At 28.8% G+C, this 19,405-nt stretch overlaps 1 protein-coding gene across 1 annotated transcript in view; it reads right to left on the bottom strand.

Moving 5' to 3' along the window:
* LOC122270129 (uncharacterized) overlaps positions 1 to 19,405 on the bottom strand; it is a 28,474-nt gene that overhangs the window by 5,886 nt on the left and 3,183 nt on the right. Inside the window, exons 2-3 of the mRNA XM_071186132.2 lie at positions 8,887 to 9,030; positions 4,431 to 4,514 (exon numbers count right to left, since the gene is read on the bottom strand). Of these exons, the coding sequence (XP_071042233.2) occupies positions 4,431 to 4,514; positions 8,887 to 9,030 (228 nt within the window). The remainder of the gene's footprint in view (positions 1 to 4,430; positions 4,515 to 8,886; positions 9,031 to 19,405) is intronic.

Genomic DNA, 19,405 nt, shown 5'->3' on the forward strand with positions numbered 1-19,405 from the left:
TGATTCATTTTTGTTTCTTTTCATACAAGTCAAGCACGAGCTTATAAAATGAAATTCTTGAGAGAGATAAACTATTCATCAATAATCTATAAATAATCATTATTTAAGGCATAAAAAGCGAAAGAAATTCATGAAAAAAAGCCCTTAAAATTATTGTAACTTTCAAGCAAATTGAAATTTTAGGAATAAAACACTCACGTTAACTTTGTCATTAAAAAAGGAACTTTCAAATTTCAACTCAGTAAGTTGCATCTCAGTGGTCAGTAGATTGACTAGCATGGTATCTTTTCCTACAAGTTTAATAGTTGATAGTTCTAGATCTAACAATTGAATTTGATTTTTTTTAATTCCATTAAATGCCCTGCAAATTTTTCTACTCCCATTCGTAATTTTCAGTGAAATCTTATTGATTTTTCGCAGCAAACAAATTGTAAAGTCAAGCAAAAAAAATGAGAAAAAATTGTTTAAAGAGCATTTAAAATTGCTATAACTTTCAAATGAATTAGAATTCCAAACTAAGCTCAGGTTAAGTTAATAAGCAAAAAGGATCGTTTCAGCAAGTCAAAACTCCTTCGTCCAATCCTACGTCACTTTTTCCTACAAATTTAGCAGTAGATAACTCTCGAACTAAAAACCGAATCTTAATTTATAATTTATTTCATTGCGTGTTTTTCTACAAATCTTCGTAATTTCAACATTCTAATTCTTATACTTTTTGCTTAGCAAAACAGAATGTAACGTTAAGTTTGCGCCTAAAGCAACGATCTTTCAATATAGGAAATTCTTACGATTTTTCACTATAGGGAAGAAAAAAACTCAATAAAATCTTCTTGCCTAATTATTATTGTTTATTTTACGAATGAAATCATTCTCATTTTATTTGCATGACAAGAAAATCGCTAGTAAACGTCCATGTTGAAACGACGATTACGTCCTACTTCTTCCCTTGTCTACCTAACGCCATTTTGTTCGTCAACTCTTCGCTCTATTTCCATCTGGTAAGTAAAGAAAGAGAAAGGATTCGGACAAGCAATTGCGGTTGCAGTTACTGAGTTGTGTCACGCACATATAACCCCCTTGTTTACAAGATCTTTTTTTTTTTTTTCTTCTTTTTCAAAGCAATATATTATCATTTTTTATGCTTTTTTGTGTTTCCAGTCTGATCTCTCAATGAAAGCTTACTATTGTCATTTTTTTAAATACCGGATATTTTATGTGCCACGCCTTACTAAATGAAGATAATAATGCACGGGAAACACAACCAAATCTCTTTCAAAACGGTTTGCGCAAGGATATATATTCAGGTTAAAAGGTTAACAATCGAGGAGGGGGGGAATACTTAATAGCTATTTTTATTTTATTCTTTTAAATTAAGTACTTTCCGTTTGACTGGAAATTTAGCTTAAAACTTCAATAAAAATGTTAATTTATAAATTCAGTTAGTCAAATCCTCAGGTCTTAGGAACAAACAAATATGTTATGTTATTTTTCAATTGCAACAAAAAATGCCACAAAAATTTTTTTTAAATGTTTAGATAAATAGTGTTCCAAAGAATCCTAGGGCTCCGTGGTACAGTTAGAGAAGCTCGGAGAGACTTTTATTTAGTCAAATAAATTTTTTAAATATGTTTGAAATCTGTTATTATATTTAGATCCAATTAATAAGCCATTCTTTATTTAATATTTCGGTGAAATTAATTAAATGTTAATAAAAAAAAGAATAATTTTGTTAATAACAATGTCTAATAACAATACTTTTTTAATTAAATTTCTAATAGCATGCATTTATAAAAAATTCCATTAGTATTTCCCATAATGCTTTTAAAATCAAAATGAAAAAGCTAAATCCGTTACTAAATATATATTTTTTCCTAAAATCTCTTTTTAATGTTTAGTTGTTGCTTTCAAAGTCATCGGTATTTCTTTTTTTTTTTTTCATTCCAACGAACATCATTTAATTTATTCATTTTCAGGTCAGTATTTAGACACAAAAAGCAAAGTCATAATTAGATTAGTTTCAGGACTGCGAATTCAAATATCAATAATATATATATATATATATATATATATATATATATATATATATATATATATATATATATATATATATATATATATATATATATATATATATATATATATATATATATATATATATATATATATATATATATATATATATATATATATATATATATATATACACTGGTTATCATAAATTAAGGAAAATTCACAAAAATCGAGATAACTCAAGAAATTACACATGGAATTTTATGAAACTTACCCACAATATACAACACATAGTAAGGTATTAAACAACATAAAAAGAAATTATCAGACATTAATAGTAGTATAGAAATTAGCACATGTATAAAATAAACAAATTGGAAGTATCGGTTTGCAATAGAAAAAGTACCTTTAATATGGAATATGATTGCCTCTAGAAGCAATACAGCACAAACAGCGATGTGTGATGCTTTCAATTATGCGGTCTATCAGTTCAATAGGAAGTGAGAGCCATTGCTCTTGTAAAGCAGTTGCAAGCGTGGCAAGGGTCTGAGGGGGCGGATTGATGGCAGATACACGCCTCCCTAGAGCATCCCAAACGTGCTCGATAGGATTCAAGTCCGGGGATCGAGCTGGCCACTCCATGCGAGTAATTGTTTCCTGTTGAAGATAATCATCAACAATGCGAGCTCTGTGTGGTCTTGCATTATCGTCCTGTAACAGGAAGCAATCACCAATTGCCCCGGCATATGGGCGCACATAAGCATCAAGGATGTTGTCTCGATAAACCTGAGCATTCACGGTTCCCCTTGGAAAGACATGGAGGTATGTGCGCCCTCCTAAGGATATGCCTCCCCAAACACAGACACTGCCTCTTCCGTATGCATCTCTTTCACGGATGTTTGATGGATGATAACGGGTCCCAGGTTCTCTCCATATCAAATAACGTCTACTGTCACTTTCTAGACTAAACCTGGACTCATCCGTAAAGAGAACAGGCCTCCATTGATCTGACGTCCAGTGGACATGTTGTCGGGCCCACTGCAAACGGTCTCTCCTATGGCGTGATGTGAGCGGCACGCAAATGGCTGGTCGTCTCGCATACAGACCACCTTCGTGGAGCCTTCTGCGCACAGTTGACGTTGACACCAACCTTCCGGTGGCTGCAGCAAGAGAGGATCTAAGATGTGTCGGAGTAGCGGTTCTATTCCTGCGTGCACTTAATGTCAAATATCGGTCATCGGCACTGGTCGTAACAGTTGGCCGTCCTTGACTGAACCTCCTAGATGCCGAATCTGTGGTTTGAAATTGCCTCCAAAGTCTATGAACCACAGATGGACTCACATTTAGCCATCTGGCCACTTCTGATTGACTCTGCCCTGCCTCTAGTCTCCCGATGGCTCTCCATCGTAGTTCTTCAGGCAAATGATGCCTAGAGGTCATTATTACGAATTGGCTATCTCAGATTTTCAATGTCGCAATCACAGTAAAATTTGTGTGCTTTCTCTCAAACTTGGACTTTTATGCTCCAGGCAGATGACGTAAGCCGAGTGCAGCGCCACTAATTTGCATATTGCAATTTTACTCAGCTACTCTTAGTGGACAACATATGCAAATTTTGCACGGTTTGGCTTACTTTTGAAAGAGTTATCGCTATTTTTGTGATTTTTCCTTAATTTATGATAACCAGTGTATATATATATACATATATATATATATATATATATATATATATATATATATATATATATATATATATATATATATATATATATATATATATATATATATATATATATATATATATATATATATATATATATATATATATATATATATAAAACTAAATTAACAATGAAAGATAAAACGAAAAAAAAGTTTTTTGCAAAATAAAGTTAGTTCTTTATTGGTTAATACATGCATTGTCTTTATAATTTTTGTTCAGGAATTCGGGGTACCGCAGAAAGAAGGTTGTTCATTAAGGGTTCCCCAGCCGAAAGAAATTGGACACCACTGGCTAAGATAGCTAACAATAACAACCAATATAAAAAGTTGTCTAGCAGAGTTACAGCCTCTGGTAATTTTCAAATTTCAGCCATATGAATTTGGCAATATAAATATATTTTAGGCATCGTGCAGATTTTTTGAATTTCGAATTCAAATTACCTAATCTTTTGATAAAATTACCAAATTTCACCACATTTACTACCAATCAACATTAAAAAAAGCTATATTTTGTTTGCAATAATGTTATTTTACCAAATGTCTTTATCAAAGCGCTGTCACAAAATTTATACCTTTTAATGGTACTACAGAGCCAGAAAACTCGGTACATTTTACCATATTTCGGCAGTTTAGATCATACTTTTTTTTCTCAGTGTATTTATACATTAAAAAGGATCATTTTGAATACTGTAACTTACTCGAATATCCTCTCCTATGTGTAACTTAATATTGGAAGTGGGTTCGGCAACTAATGGCTCAGCTCCAGAACGACGCTCCAGCACCTTCAAAATAAAAAAACAGTTCTTAATACAACTTTTAGTGCAAATAATAGATGACTAATAAAACTAATTATGATTAATGAACTAACTAATGAGATCATAGTAACTAATTTCATTATGAACAAATGACTAAATCCGTTTAACGAATCATTCGCGCATCCTTCTATTGCCACATTTAAGCTCATATTAGGCATTATATATATATATATATATATATATATATATATATATATATATATATATATATATATATATATATATATATATATATATATATATGTATATATATACATATATATATATATATATATATATATATATATATATATATATATATATATATATATATATATATATATATATATATATATATATATATATATATATATATATATATCGGGATCCTGTTTCAGTTTTCAATTTTTGCTTGCTTACATATACTTGTGCATTATAAAAGATGAAGGCTCAAATGTCACGAAATAACTTTCTTCCTCTTTGACAAAACCGTTTCCGGGTATCGAATTGACAAAACATACCGTAGATTATAAACTAGGCGATTGCAAGTGGAATTGGCGATGGATTACTCGTAAATGTGGTGGGAGAACGAAATTACATTAACCTAAACAGTGAAATTCGATATTTTTTTTCTCCTCCTCGACTAGCCATGATGAATAAAAATAACTCATTAATTCATTTTAGTAGAGAATTTAAAAAGAAAATAACCTTTTTATTCTTAGGATCACGTTACAAATAAACTGTATTTATATTTTATTAAGCGCAATAATTTATATTTTATAAAACGATCTAGTTTTTTGATATAACAGACTTAATTTTTTTTACAAGAATTGTGCTTGTGAAGAAATAAAAATAATTTTTTATTGAACCAATCACAAAAAATAACGTAACATTTTAATACCATGTTTTATTGGAAAGCTATTTTAAAAAATTAATTCTATTTAACTTTTATTGTAAGAAAACATAACCTGTTTTAATTTAGTGATTTTCTCTGTTAAATCAATCTTGATAAAAGAATAATGAAAACTTTTTTATGAACATTTTTTTTAAAAATTAACAAAGACATATTATTTATTTGAAAAAAAAATTGGAGTATTCAAAAATGTTATCACGCTTTAAAGTAAAAATTTCTTGCAAATAAAAAAAAATCGATATTTTTAAAATTTTAAAGTAATCGGAAATTCGCTAGTGAAAAAAGAAATATGTGAAATAATTTCAAGAAGGGAAAAATGTACAAATGAAGGGATTTTTCTTCAATGACCTATATCGCGTTTGTTTTATTACTAGATGCATTTATTGTAAAAAAATATTTATTAAATAACTTTTTTTTCAATGGGATGAGATCTTAAACTTCGTGAAAAATTGACTCAATTCCTTAATATATATAAAAGTCCGTAAATACTTCATTTATTATGAAGGTCATAGATACCTTGATACTCTTTCAGTATAAGAATAATAAATGCAATTAATAGAAAATGCACAATTTTAAAAATATATTTTATTTACATATATTGGATGCAGGTTATTCTGCAACGATCATACGTAGCATAAATTTATAGATTCCTAAATACTGTTATATGAATTAGGTAATTAAGAACATAATTAAAAAAATAACAGAATTAAAAAATAACATAGTTAAAAAAATTTTCAACCTTTAATTGAAAACTTCCTGTTGTCAAGTATTAATAATAATTATAATTTTGAACAACTTTTTTTAAAAAAAAATTTTAATTCTCAAACTTAATACTATCCTTCATATGAAAATATCCGAAAATTTGTAAAAGAAAAACTATATTTTAAAATTGAGCCATTGGCGACAACAGAGGTCAGATGTATATACTGAGTTTAAATAAATTATATATTATAGAACTCACATTTAGGACTTAGATCAATTTATTATCAGTTCATAAGAGTGTTTTTTAATAAATAAATGTAGTGATTGTTTGATTTACAATTGTACGTCCTGAATGTTTAATGTTAAGTTATGTTTCCTTCGAAATAATTTTTGAACTATGCAAAGCAGGGCGACATTCATTTCAACTTATAATGATAAAAACTTTAAATGAAATACTTTAAGAAAAATGTCTTCTAAATAAGATTTAAATAAAAGGCAATCACTTCGCCTGAGTGATTTTGTAAAGAATTCTAAACTTTTTAATTTTACAAGTTAGGTGAAAAGTAAACATCTTACAATAGTGGTAGGGAATGAAGGAACTTCTAAATTAAATGAACATTAAAACATTGAGAAAATTTTCAATTCACCTAAAAATTCACTAGAAAGTTCCCAAGATATGGTGAAATGCGCAAAAAGTAAGGTTAACACTAAGGGGTCCTAACATTGCATTGCTTTCCTGACCAAACTATTGGGATAATATTTCCAGATTGCGGCAACCCCTATATACTGGGAATCAAAAATCCGAATACGCAGGAAAAAAATTTCTCAAAGTAGGCTCGTTTCAGTGTCTGATTTCCGAACTTAAAATATATTGTCTGCTATAATTAAGCGGCATATTTGAATTCACCCTCTCGATCCATTAAGATTGAGTCCTAGAACGTAAACATCTGATCATTAGATCAAAAGTTAGTTTTAGATTTTTGTTTACTGCTCACTGTACACTAAAACGTAATTTTTTTTTCTTTTGAAATTTCGATTTTAATGCCATTACTTCAATCTCCTTCGGGTTGTGCTTACTTTATAAATTTAATCTCAACTATATTTTTCTCTTCACTTTTAAACTGTAAAGACTTTTTCTCCACTTGTAAATTAGGAAAAAAATTATTAATCTGATTGCGTAAACAGTTAATTCATTAAAATTGGACATTCTCAATTAATTCCTTTCAATAGTCATTTATATTATTTATAATTATTTACACAAAATTATAATGAAGGAAAGTTTGATTAGAAATTTAAAAGTTTTTGCTGCTATAATTAGGGAATTTTTATCGACAAAATTCAAGTAATTTTTTTTTCCGGAGCAAAATGCATTTTTATTTAAAAGGGAACAATACTTACTTAATATTTATACGATAAAAGACTCTCTAATCGCTAACACCGATGACAGGAGAAATTTTCTATTTTTCTTTTCCACAAAAAGTTTAAAACTTAAATTGTTGTTCTTTCATTATAAAGCAATCGTATAATATTCTCGTATCATGTAAAACTTTATAACGAAGTTACTTATCTACCGTTTTGCAGTTATAAAATGAAATAATTATTAAATTATACTTGCATTTTAAAATGTAATTCTCAATTGTTCAATGAATTTTACGATTATTATCATAAAACTGCGTATAATGAACATTTCAATTAAAATAATTAGTACAAAATAGCTGCTAAAAATTCTTTTAAACATTTATAAATATTATACATTTATAAATTTCAGCTTTTCGCATTATTGCTAAATAATCTCCACGTCGAAAAATATTTAAAGAATTTCATAATAGCAGAAAATTAAATAAAATTTTTAAAAAATTGTAAATGGTTATCGAGCAGAACCATTAAGTTTAATTAATGAATATAGAATTGGAAACTAAGTCTCTGCTAAACAATAAAAAAAAAATTTTAATCTTTTAAGTAAACAAACTTCATTATAATAATCATTTCATTATTAAGGATTAAAGGTTATTGTGAAATTATTAATTCGAATTAGTGGATGAGTAGGAAAAGAATTTCACTACTCGAAATACATTTAATGAAAGTTATGAAACTATAGAATATGTAATAATGTGTAATTTTTCTATCTTAGTTCTATTACGACCTTTTAAAAAACGCTAATAAACACAATTTAGTCGACAGATACAAACGATTATGTCGGCGCTATAACAAAAAAATACGCTTTATATTTTATTTGATGCAGAAGAATCAAATGAAGATCCGCTTAATTGAAATGTCGCACCCATATCTAACTTGTTGAATGTTATGCGATACCGAAAACAAAACATAATCATAAGCACACAGCTGTTTGGCGATTTGCAAGAACGCTCCTTTAACGCCAATAGAAATTTTCGCCAACCCTTTGCAATCTACGGTATGTTTTATCAATTCGCTTCCGGGTATATGCTCTTAGTAAAATTTTCGTCAATGAGGCAAAATGACTATTGCTGCTTCTTAGAAAAAACGAATCAAAATGAAGGAAGTATTTCGTCATTCTATTTTTCCCTATAAAAAATACTGTAGTGCTTGATGTATCTAATTTTTTTTTAATCCCTTTAGCGTTTTTAATCACTTAACTAATTTTGAAAGCTGACCAAGATGGTCGACGAAAGCAGTCTCGTATATTTAAAATATAGTATTTTAAATGAGGAAGTAAGAAATAACAAAACAAAACAAAAATTTCATATATAGTTTTTTTATACTCACTGGTAAACATGATGAGGATGAGTTTAATTGATTGATGTATAAAGATAACAAAACAAATGTTCCAACAAGTGCTGCAAACACAACGAATGTCTTGGCTCCTAATCTCAGCAACTCTAATTTCACTGAATAACCCTTTGAGTAAGCCTACAGAATGAAACTTATTTTTAGAAATTGAATGCAAGTTTAAATTGTTTTATGTATAATTCTTTGACAAATAATGCAATGAAATTTATTGTCAGAAATTGAATGTAAGTTTAAACTGTTTTATGTATAATTCTTTGACAAATAATATAATGAATCTCATTTTTGGAAATTGACTGCAAGTTCAAGTAGTTTTATGTTTTTATTCTTTGACCAATAATATAATGAAACTTATTTTTAAATTTTAATTTTAAATTTTTATATCATTACGTACAATTATTTGACAAATCATGTAATGAAACTTATTCTTTGATTTAAGTTCAATTTTTATAATTTTATGTATAATTCTTTAAAAAATGAACTTATATTTATAATTCTTTGAAAAATGAATTTTTAAGTTTAATTCAATTTTGTTTTTCATGTATAATTCTGTAGCAAATCTTGTAATGAAAATTTCTTATAGAGACAAATTCAAATTTTTATATGCTTATGTAATATTCTTTGAAAAATTCTGTGAGGAAACTATGTTTAGATTTACATTCAAATTTTGATTTCTTTCTACATAATTCGTCGATAAATCCTGCTATGAAAATTATTTATAATGTCAAATTCAAATTCTTATATCTTTATGCTAAATTTTGATGAACCCTATCATGAAACTTATTTTAAAGTTAAATTTAAATTTTTGTATTTTAATATATAGTTCATTTACAAATCATATAATGAAACTAATAATTTGAAATTAAGTTCTAATTTAACTTTTCTTATTGTTTTATTCTATTCCATAATGGGAAATACATTTTAAAAATAAACTCACGTTTAAAAACTTTATACATTTTTTAACTAGACTTACATTAACTAGACTAAATTTTAAACTTTTCATTAAGCTTTAAGCTAAATGTTTTATGTATATTTCTGCGAATAAGACTTTAAACTACTTTAACAAAAAATTTATAATTTCGAAAAAGTCTATTCAAAATTGATTGTTTCAGCCTATAGTTATTTGTGTTAGTCTATTATATTAATTATTTTTTCATAAAATCCATTTCAAAGCAGCATATTTTAATATACAATGTACAAAATAAAAAACGGACCACCCTAAATAACTTTTGATCTAATGATCGGATCTTCACATTCTAGGACTCAATTTTAAAGGTTTGAAAGGGTGACTTCTAATATGCTAATTAATTAGTGAAGGCGACATTTTAAGTTACTAAATCATGCATATAAACGTACTTTCTCTGAATAAACATAATTTTTTTTCTCGACAAATAAGAATTTCTGACCTTAAAAATATAGGGGGTAGTCGCAATCTGGGATAGTTTGGACAAGGGAGTAATCCAAAGTTTGGACAGCTTACTTAATTTAACTTTTTCTTAATTTCACTTAATTTCACTTTTTGTGTATTTTACCATATCTCGAGAGCTCTTTAAGTGAATTGAAAAATCTTTGCACATTATTCTAAAATTCATTTATACAAAGATAATTCCAAGCAAAAAAATAACTTTAAGTGAATATTTTTTTATTATTTTATTTGATACTAGTCGAAAAATTTTGAAGAGTAAAATATATTTTTTTTACATCATTTTAAAGAATATAATTTTAAATGAAAAAATACTGATTTTGAACTAAATTGGTTGAGTAATTGCTGAGAAACTGAATATTAAATGTATGACTTTCTTAAATTGTGTTTGTGCCAGTTGTATTTTTACTGGCTATGGACCTGAATACTACGGGACAATATAACCGGTCAATAAGAAGGAAAATTATGCAAACAAAAATTGCCAAAAACAGAATATAAATTAGTCGAATTTTGTTTTTATCTTTTTTTCAGTTTTTTCTTTTATGCATACATTTTATTGCAGAACCAAGTGTGAAATTTGCATTTTCGCTCAATTTGGATAAAATTTACCCTAGATTAGAGTAGATCCCCAGCAAAATTCACTTTGTCCGTAACGTGACCTTTAAATTAAGTAATAATATTAGCATAAAGCTATTTTTATGAATACAATCATTTAGTCGGCCAGTTTTTTAATCAGTTTAGTTTTATGTCAAACATTTCATTAAAATAATCTATACAAGAATACTTTAACGCAATGTATAAGACTCACACTGTAATTACTAGGAAATGAAAAGATCGAATCAAACCTCAAGCGTGGGGAAATTTTTTTTCAACATTTTTATTTTATGTATCTAACATTTTAATATTTGTTATGTATTTAATAATTTTTCTTTCTTACTGGCATATAAATTTCAAAAATATAGAAAAATATCCGGAATCCCAAGGTTCAAAGATCCGGGACCATCTGTTTCTGGAGAAAATTGCAAACTGCTAGAAAAGAAAAATAATTTAGAGCCGGAAGAAATTATGGCCAATTAAGTTCTGCATGTGAGCTTTAAACATCTCTTTGTTGCAAAGCTAATTTTCTATCGAACTTTTTTTTAATATTTCGAAATTAAGCTGCGATGGCTCAGGGGATAGAGCGTTCGCCTTCCAATGAGGCAAACCGGGTTCGAATCCCTGTCGATACGAATTCCGCATCCGGCTTGCACCGACCACAGTGCTGACGTGACTGATTATGGTTTTGAGTCCCCTTGCAGTCAAGTTAGCCGTGGGAGGTTCTCGTGGTCTTCCTTTCAATGTAACGCAAATGCGGGCAAGTTCCATTAAAAAGTCTTCCACGAAGGCAAATTTCTCTCAATACTTGATCCAGGATTTCCCTTGTCTTCTGGATTAAGTTCAAAATTACAAGACTACGGAGTTGAACATTGGTAGTCGTAAACCCAAAAAATTGGGCCGGCTGTTCAACTGCGGTTATAAAATAAAATAAAACATTCCGAAATTCTTCAATACTTTTTGCTTTTCATAAGAGCAATTGGATCATGACTTATTAAGATTTTCCAGTTATCAAGATGAGTTTCATTTCTTGGATGGGTGTTAATTTTCATTCTATTTTTATTGCATTCTAAAGCACCAGAGCTTGAACTAGGAGGGGCATTACCTTGTCGACAGCAATTCAAGTTGCCACTCAACGCGTATCGCGCTTGTTGTTTCGTTGATACGCTTTATTTGTAGAGCATTGATTTTCCCCTTTCCTCAAGATTACTTTACAACCGAAACTGAGTAGTTTCAATTTTTGAGAGTAGTCTATGCATTATTTTTAGATGAGGCATGTTCTAAAAACATCGGTGATCAAGTTCACATTCCTTGAAAAAGGAGAAAAAATGGCATTAATCAGAGAGTGGGAAAATAATACACATTCCTGATTAAGTTATTTCTGAGGTATTACAACGTAACCTCTTTAGTACGATTCCCACTACAGCGACCCTTCCACTATAACGCCTGATACATAAAGTACTGTCCGCTAAAATTCCATTGACGCAATGTTACTTTAATGTCCATTAGAACATGTCCATTATAATTTCCATTATAACTTATTTTATGAGAGAATTTTTTGAAATGTACATTCATGTTTTACTTCTGACACCTCGGAATTGCTTTGTTTCTTATATTACATTTAATTATTCATATTGAAATAAGGATTGATTATAGGATCACTGTAAGAAATGGATACTCAAATTTCACGAAAGTTTCTTCGTTTGTGACGAAACCGTTTCCTGATATATGCTCCGAGTGAATATTTCGTCAAAGTGTTGAAATAACTATCGTCACTTCTTCAAGGAAACGAATTTCGTCGTTCTATTTTTTTTTTCTTTCTTAAAACGAAAAAAAACTCGGTATGCCCAATTTTTCTAATAATCACTTTATGGTGCGCAACATACAGCTGAGTCAATGTCACCTTACTAACACAAGAAAGACAAATAGAACAGCGAGGTAAATTTCCACTATGCCCTAAGCGGGATTCAAACCCAGGTTATTTTATATCTTTATTCCTGATCGTCTAGTCCTCTCCTAGTTTCATTCCATATAACAATCTCCCACAATGCACTACGATGAGGTTTCGAGTTAAGGATACATCTTCGTCATATATATAAGAGTTCCCGTTTTGTCACATACCACGTGAATTCATGAAAAAATAATTCACGTAATTAACGAAATTCAGCTCTAAGAATGCCGAATCGTCAAAAGTGAGAGTTTAATTTCTGCAAGTGATTTGTAGGGCAAAGATTTCAATAAAAGATTTCTTGTCCTTATTGCCCACACTTAAAATCAAAGCATTACATATTTCCGGTGAAATAATAACTTCAGTTAAAAAGTTCTTAAAAAGAATTAATAAAAAATAGAAAAAGAAACTATTTGTCATTTCCATTCTCTTTTTTTCTCTGATTCATAATCTCAATATTCGCTCTGATTGCATTTTAGTCATGCGTTTCGATTTTCTTAAATGACGAAATTTCAAATGCTTTTCTTTATTTAACCTGACACAAAATCTCATTTCCATATCTTATTATTATTTAAACATTATTTTCTTTTTGAAAAAAGGTATTCGAACTGTTAATGGTAACTCCAGTCCTAAATTTTTCAGACATAATTTTTTTATCTTATTTTATTTCTAAATATAAACTAATTACGATTGCCATTGAGATGCGTCTCTGTTACCGTAAAGGACAGAAATTAAGAGAATGTCGACTTTCACCGATGAATGTCATTAATCTCATATTCGCTTTTGTGAATGTTTAAAATATTTGCTATATCCGATGTTATATCATTGATATTATTATATTTATTCGATAGTTTAATATCTGCTGAAGATAGATTAGGAGAAACATCAGTGTTCAGAGTACCAGTTAAATGTATACCGGGTAGTGGCACTTAACTTTAAAAAAACATCAGTGTAGGGTATACTGAGCAGTCACCGTTAACTAGACCTAGTATATATTTCGGACACTTACCAAGGTGACAATGTGATTGGCAACATTCACCGGTGGAAGTCAACAACCACTCATTTCTGCCATTCACTTTAAAATGTCTATATGGCTGATTCTCACGAAACATGACAATTCGGACCAAAGCATTTCTTCAAATTTAAAGTCTTCAAAATAATCTAAAATTTTTTTGTTTTCTTCTTTAGCTACACTTATTATTATCTTATAGATAGCAGTGTAATTTATTGACATTTGCTCGAGAAAAAATAAATAAAATAGAAATTCACCAATTCTTGAATGCCAGGAAAATTACGTATTACCTTAGAAGTTTAAAAAACAGTTATTTTAAGTTAATAGTAAGTAACTCAACTTAAGCCTTTATGTTAGATGGACCATAAATTGCTTAAATTAATTCTTTTTATCCACTGTAGAAAGAAACAAAAAAAATTTTGTTGCTGATATGTACAGAATAAAATTGGGTATAATAATCAATCATTAAATAAATAAATAACTTTGATTACATCCAAGCATATTACAATCATACATAAACTAGGTATTAGGTTAATATTTGATTACTCTCTTTACAGTATTAGCAGTTAAAAAGAATTTCTGGTAACACTTCAATGTCCTGACATTCATAAGCTAGGAAAATGACAGCCATGATAATGGCAAATTCGCCATTTTATAGCATATAAATTTACTTTAATTTAATATTTTGGCCGAAGACGTTTATATTCTGCAGAAAACAACAGTATTTCTTAAAATAACTCAGATAAATCTATGTAGTTTTTGTTGTTAATGATTTCAAGAAGCCAGGAAAATGACAGCATTAAAACCTACTCACCTTGAAAAATTGTTTGAAATAGATTTTGAGCCAGAAAATTGGTTCTTTATTCATGCAACAAGACATGTTCAGATAGGAGGGTATCTAATCAATCTATTAACATGAGATATTGATTCCTGGCGATATCTATTTTGGTTATAAATCACTAAATAGAAGTAGCCAAGAAAATGACAGATTTTCATGGGACAAACAAATTATTGACAAAAAAAATATTTTAAACGAAGTTTTAGTAAACAATACCCTCTGCGTATATTCTAGAAATGCTTACATAGGATAAGATAAAAAAAAATTAGATTTTGAAGAATGTATGGGAAGTTTTGAAGCTAGTTATTATTGGAAATACTGTTTAGGACATGCCAGGAAAATGACATTTTGATATTCAATTAAATTTTTTAAGTATACAAAACAGCCAATGCTAGTGCAAAGTCATTTTAAAATGTTAATAGCAATGCTATTTATTAATTTTTTTTAAAAAAAAAGTTCTTTTAGTATTATAGTATTAGAACTTAGAGCAAGGGACAGTGAATTGTCATGTTTCGTGAGAATCACCCATATATCATATTCCTTAACGTCGTATTCACGTTACATTAGTTTTAATATTTAACTTCTCTATTTGATAATTTTAATTTCTGTATGCCTAAACTTAACGGTGAAATCAAAATTCAGTCAAGTATTTGCTTGTATAATATTAATTGAAGCCCTTATTTCTAATTTTTTATTTATTTAACAATCATAATAATTCAGTTAAAATAATTTTTCGCATTACATTTCTGAATTTTCATGTCTTTCTCCCATGCATGGCGAAACGTTTACTTTTGTTACTTGTAACGAAAGTAAAGTACGTACTTTTACTTGTATTTCGTTACTCTTTTCAAATTTAGTACTTTTAATGGTTTTTAAGTTGCTTTTTTGAGGAACAAAAACAAGTATTCGAAACGAAAACGTCAAAAAAATCGTTTTCGTCTGAAAATGTTTGACAATTTTCCAACAAAAAAATTTTTTTTCGAAGCTTTTGAAATATTCTTTTTTAATTTATAAATCTAATGCATTACAAATTCTAGCTAACTTCTTTTTCTAAACACCTTAAAATGTCGAAATTTCCTGAAAAGAAAAGAGCAGCTCTTTTGTACACTCAATAGCTATTTTACAAAAAGTCACTACAAATTACTACGTATTCCGAAAAAATGAACCCAATTTCCAAAGATTTGGTAGTTTGAAAATTAACATAACTTAAAACTCCTTTTCATAGGCAAACATTGAATTTTTAATTCTGATTTGGTGTTTAAATATTTACAGCGTTCACTATTTCAATCAATTTTGTAACATTTTCCTGCATTTTAAAGTTTTATAAATTTAAATTAAAATTTAACACATTTTAAATTTATAAAATAATAATTTTCTTCCAGCATTTTTTTAATAAAAATTAAGGTAAATTTGAATTTTCGATTTCCTTGAAATGCACTTTGAAATCGTTACTATTTTTGTCTTGTACTAGTACTTTTTAATCGTTGCTTTTGCTTAAAGTATTTTGTACTTTTACTCGTTACTTTTTAAAAGTACCGTTTCCATGTATGATTTCTTCGCAGCAGTCATCGCTCTTTAGGAAATATAATTCTCTGTCCCGAGGTTTACCAGAATAAAAATTCGGCTGAAAAGAAAAATATATCATATATCAATAGTTATTTCAGCTTGATTATTACGAAGAAATAATCTGTTGCAAGTTAGGAAAAAACCATTATCCCTACGGAGAGATTCCGTTTGTATCTGAGTGCACGCCAAATGGATGCCAAGCTCCCAGCTCGGACGTATATTAACATCACCGACTCTTGAAACAACGTTACATAGCCTCCTTTTTGTTTGTTTAATACAAGTGTGTTAACAAGTAATTAGAATCAGGAAGATTGATATAAAAAAATCGTAAGAAATATACGTCTTTCTGTTCGCATTTAAATAAACTGATGAAAGAATAATAAATATTGCTTCTTGCAAACGATTTTCTTCTACAGCGAAACAAAAGTAAAGTCTTTTCATTTGATTTATTAATTGCATGTCTGCATAAAACGCGCCATTTTTAGTAGCCCAATCAAATCCAATGATCTTCCAATTCAAATCCAAATCAAATGATCAATGATGAATCGTGTAAAATGAAGAAAATAAAATTTATTGAATAAAAACTATGATCTGTAAATCGTATATCGTAACAAATATCCGTTTTTCTGTCCGCATTTAAAGAAACTAATGGAAGTATAATAAACATTTGTTTCTTGCAGACGATTTCCTTCTACATAGAAGCAAAAATTTAAAATAAATGAAACTAAAAAATTTAAAAAACTCTTTATCTCTCATTTTACTTATTAAGAGCATGTTAGTATATTGCGCGCCATTTTTAATATTCCAATCAAGCTCAATGCTCTTGCAACGTCATGTAGTTGTCTCTTTTGCAAGAATGAATGATCCTTATTTATCGAAATAAGTCGCCAAGTCTAGGATTCCAGTAAGGCTACGAAGCTATTATCTTTTTTCTTAAATAATTTTGTGATATATAGCATAAAAAATAGCTCGAAATAAATTTCTGCCTGACGTGTTTAACCTTTTAAAAGCTTTTATATTGTTTTGAAAGCATACTTGTATAATTTTATAGTGAAATAAAACAGAACTATATGCAGTCGCGGATGATTACTTAAATCTTATACAGCAATTGTCTTTTCTTATCTTGCAATGAATTATAATTTCCAAAACTACATAGATAAATAATTTTAAAGTTATTCTATTTCTAAATATGTTGAGTCCAGGAACTCATAACCAGTTCCTTAGCTAAAAACTGGGTCCAGGTACACTGTATCTGGTAGTAAAATTTATTTGCCGGATCCGGGTAATAAATATATGACGGGATCAACCGGGTACCTGAATATTTACGTGGCACATCTCTACTTGAAAGCTTGTTAGAAACAAACTATAGCCGTTAGTGCGAAATTTTATTTTCCTTCCATATCGTTTTATTCGTTATATTTTTTTTCCCTCAGAAGACAAGAGGAAATCTTCTTTCGAATAATGCATATAATTATTCAACGCTTCGCTTGCTTATAATCCGTAGTAGGAAAGTGGTAATGAAATCATCATCGACGAAAACTTTCCTGCTAATACTTTATTTAATGCTCTCAATCATCCTCTGATAACTTCGTTGACAGAAGCGACAATTTGAAATCATAAAGTGTGTAAACAACGATACCAAGCACGTTTCGAATGGTCACGAGATCCATAAAAGTAGCAAATCATTTTAAGAATTCGTGAAATAATTTTGGCCTAACGTCGATGCACGAAATCATAATACAATCTAACCCCGTTATAATGAACAACGGATATAGTGAACACTCGGTTGTAGTGAACGGTTTAGGGATTCCGTTCGAACTATTATTTAATTATTTTTATTACATTCGTTTTTACTGAAGAGCTAAGAAATTGGTATTTTGTTTATAGTAGACAATTTCATTTTTATGTGTATTTAAATAAATGTTGCAACATTTTTAGTCTATATGATAAATACATAGTTACGACTTTACGACGGGTCCGGGCTAAATGAAATTTTATTATTTAAGACACATTGTAACAATTAATCACATTGTAAAGTAGTGTTCAAAATGACTAATTCCGCTGTAAAGACTAATGCATGTGATTCCAAAAACAGGCTCGTGGAACAATGAATGGGTTGTTCAGAAATTCCATAGTTTCATTGTAAGTTTCTTTAAAAATAAAACAATAAGCATCTAAAACTTTCTGCAAAGGACGAAAACTGAAATGATAAAATTATCTGAAACTTTCCAAAAATGACAAAAACTGAAAAGAACAACATCTAAAACTTTTGAAAATTGAGAAGATAAATATCTAAAACTTTCCAAAAATAACGGATACTGAAAAGATAAACATCTAAAATTTTCCAAATATGGCAAAAATTGAAAAGATAAACATCTAAAACTTTCCAAAAATAACGGAAACTGAAAAGTAAGTTAAAAGGGGGCGGGGGCAGTCACTTTGTTCTATAAAAAATACTTTGAACGTTATTTAACATTTGGATTAAAAATTCTGTTAATTCGCTTACTTCAATAATACTACTGACTAACGTTTAAAAGATTTTGGCTGTAGCGAACCACGTCATTTATAGCAGACTTATTGCTGTGTCCATAGAGAGTTCACTATAGCGTGTTATCTACAAATATTAATGTTTTTCTTTTTTATTTATTACAAGAGCGTATAAATTATTAAAAAAACAATTGACAGAAAGGAATGTAATTTAATATATTAATTTTTTCTGTTATCAAAGCTTGACATTAATGCAAAAATCTTGCCTAAATTCTCTTAAACGTTAATAATAATAAAAGAAAATTCAGGGGGCTGAACTTTTAAAATATAAGGCTAACTGCGGAATTAAATTTACTGTCATAAATGTTTAATCTAAACGATTCAAATATGAATTATTGTTCAGAAGGTTAAAAAAAGGGCATTTTAAATATTTCACTCAACATTTTTCGTGCTATCTATATTATATAAAATGCTAATTCGTACGTACGTTGGCGAGCGTTAGCGAGCAGGGGGCGGAGCCTCCTAGTTTTATTTATTTGTTTAAACTTATTCTTGAAGAGCCATACATCAATGAATTTACTGTATTTTAATCAATTAAATTTTATTAACATTTATAATTTATATCATCTT

The sequence above is a fragment of the Parasteatoda tepidariorum genome, chromosome 9, assembly GCF_982258835.1.
Source record: "Parasteatoda tepidariorum strain Cologne lab strain chromosome 9, Ptep-v5.0, whole genome shotgun sequence".
Taxonomy (NCBI): Eukaryota; Metazoa; Arthropoda; class Arachnida; order Araneae; family Theridiidae; genus Parasteatoda; species Parasteatoda tepidariorum.